At 42.2% G+C, this 2,489-nt stretch overlaps 1 protein-coding gene across 1 annotated transcript; it reads left to right on the top strand.

Annotated features, from left to right (window-relative positions):
- The first annotated feature begins 523 nt into the window (after positions 1-523).
- On the top strand, positions 524-1,682 carry LOC109398740 (oligoribonuclease, mitochondrial-like). The gene is made up of 2 exons (XM_062855800.1): positions 524-614; positions 682-1,682. The coding sequence occupies exon 2, from the start codon at positions 699-701 to the stop codon at positions 1,251-1,253; it is 555 nt and encodes a 184-aa protein (XP_062711784.1). The 5' UTR covers positions 524-614; positions 682-698; the 3' UTR covers positions 1,254-1,682.
- Positions 1,683-2,489: the final 807 nt, after the last annotated feature.

The following is a 2,489-nucleotide window of genomic DNA, read 5'->3' as shown; positions in this document are numbered from 1 at the left end:
CAAATTTCAATAAGTTCATAAAAATGGGAAAACAGGGTGAATTTTACTCTTTTCGAAATTTCAAATCGTTCCGTAAAAAAGGGTAAAAATCACTCGTTCATTTGACGTACAAGCGGTATACCCTTTAAAGAGTACAGGCCGTTTACTCTTTTTATGAGTTCACCTAGTTACTCTCGAAATGGGTGAAAAAGTACTCTTTAAAGAGTACTTCAGTTTCACAGTGTAGGGCATAACAGTAGCCCGCCCACGCAAATGAACACCGTTATCCGAAAGATCGATGTTTGCTCTATCTGATAACGGTCTTAGTTTTTGTGAATAAGCTGAGGGGGGCTCAGGAGCGACGTGTGAAGTCATTGTTTACCAATGCTTGTATGCCCTTTTCAAATGTTGCTCCAGAAATAACCTTTCCTCATCCACTTTTTGACAGAAAATTGTAAAATAAGAAACAGCGTCAAATGAAATTTTCGTAGGCTTCATTTGTTTCGAACAGTGTGTTTATGTTCAGTGTATGACCGTGGCGCGAGCGAAAACCAAAATTGGTGTTAGTTGTAAACACGGTTGCCTCCCGCAAAACGCGTACACAAGGATTTGAATTCTATTCAAAGCAATTTTTTGTAGGTAACTTACCAAACTAAGGTTTTATGATCAAATCCTAATGGGTTTTCTCTTTTTCCAATTCAGTTGGACCACTTTTCTAAATGTCCGCCGCAGTCGTTCCTTCCGCGGACAACATTGTCTGGATCGATCTGGAGATGACCGGTTTGGACGTAAACCGGGATCGCATCTTGGAAATCGGCTGCATTATCACCGATAAAGATTTGAACATCCTGGCCCGCGGCCCGGGCATTGCCATTCACGAATCGGAAGAAGTGCTCGCTGGCATGAACGATTGGTGCCAGAGCAATCACGCAAAAACCGGTCTGATCCAGGCTGTTCGGGACTCGAAGATTGGCCTCGCTCAGGCCGAGCAGCTGGTGCTGGACGTGGTCAAGAAATACTGCCCGGAAAAGGCATGCCCGTTGGCTGGCTGCACCGTGCACATGGACAGGATGTTTTTGTGGCGGTACATGCCTCGGTTGCTCGAGTATTTGCACTTCAGGACGGTGGACATCACAACGGTGAAAGAACTGTGCAAACGCTGGAATATAAAGGTTTTCCGAGCCTGTCCAAGAAATAAGGATGCGCACAGGGCGTTGGATGACGTCGAGGAGAGCATTCAGCACATGCGGTATTTCAAGCAAAAAATGTTTTGATTCATTTTAGTTGAATATTTTTATATGGATTCGGTGCAATGCTTGTTTTTAAGTAGTCTAGTTGAATTTTGTTCATTTCGTAATGAATTGACAGGTTTTTACAAATAGTGCATGTGTTTGCTTTGCCCCTGGGTGAAAAATAATTGCCATATTACCCCGCTTATTGTGGGGGAATTTGCGGTAGGTCTGTTATATGGAAAGATAGATGACAACAAGGGCAAGGGGAAAATGGGGTATCCAATATGGGAAAAATTGAAAAGAACCCTAAAAGTACCGTGTCCCGTCTCTCCCGTTGGTTTGACCGCTTCTAATCTGAACACTTTTTAAGGTTGAAGGATTCGTCATTAACATAACCGTCACCAGTGAAAATTCGAAAGCAGTTTTCTCGTTCAATTCTCAAATTTCTGCAGTGAAAGTGTATTCACTGTGTTGCGGGTGGAGAATGCAGTACAGTGAATACATTTCCAATGCAAACATTTAAGTTTTGAGCGCGAAAACTGCTTTTGAATTTTTAATGATGACGATTTCGTCAATGATTGTCAATTCTTCAACCTTACCCCGCTAATCAGCACATCTTCAAATTAAAAATATTGTTCAAACAAGTTCAAACGTTTTGCTCATGGAATGAGGTGAAACGGAACGCAGAATCAAAACAGAACAGGAAATAAGGTTATCAACAGTGTGTTTTTCGATGCGCGTATAGGGTTACACACTTAAAAAATATTCGCGGGCTCGGCTTTCCGCGCACAGCCGACTACTCAGTAAACACAAAAACTGATATCTCAGTTAAAACTGCATCTGTTAGCTGATTCTCAGCAAAACAGTTGCCGAACCTCAGTAATGAACGGTCAAAGTTGCTGAGATCTCGGTTATGTTGTTGTTTGCCGAGCGCTCGGCTGTGCGGATCTCGGCGAAAGTTTGAGAAAATGCTGAGATCCCGGCATTTCAAATTAAGTGTGTAGGGTAAAAGGGTATAATGCGCCCCACCGGGGCAAAACGCCCCTCTTCATTTTCTAGCGATTCAAGCGCTTTTCGCATGTGTGATCGATTAGAAATCTCAAATATTGAAGATTTATTGCCATCATGCTGGTCCGTTAGTGGATTGGTACAGAAAAGCAATAAAAATATCAAAAAGTCTGAAATCGAGGCTTTTGGCGTAATATTTTACCTCTTGTGAGCTTACTTCATTGTAAACGAAGCTAGTTCTGTTCGCTTGTGTTACTTTGCAACTTTTAT

Source organism: Aedes albopictus, chromosome 3, assembly GCF_035046485.1.
Source record: "Aedes albopictus strain Foshan chromosome 3, AalbF5, whole genome shotgun sequence".
NCBI classification, from domain to species: domain Eukaryota; kingdom Metazoa; phylum Arthropoda; class Insecta; order Diptera; family Culicidae; genus Aedes; species Aedes albopictus.
This window is presented reverse-complemented; position numbering and strand designations above follow the sequence as displayed.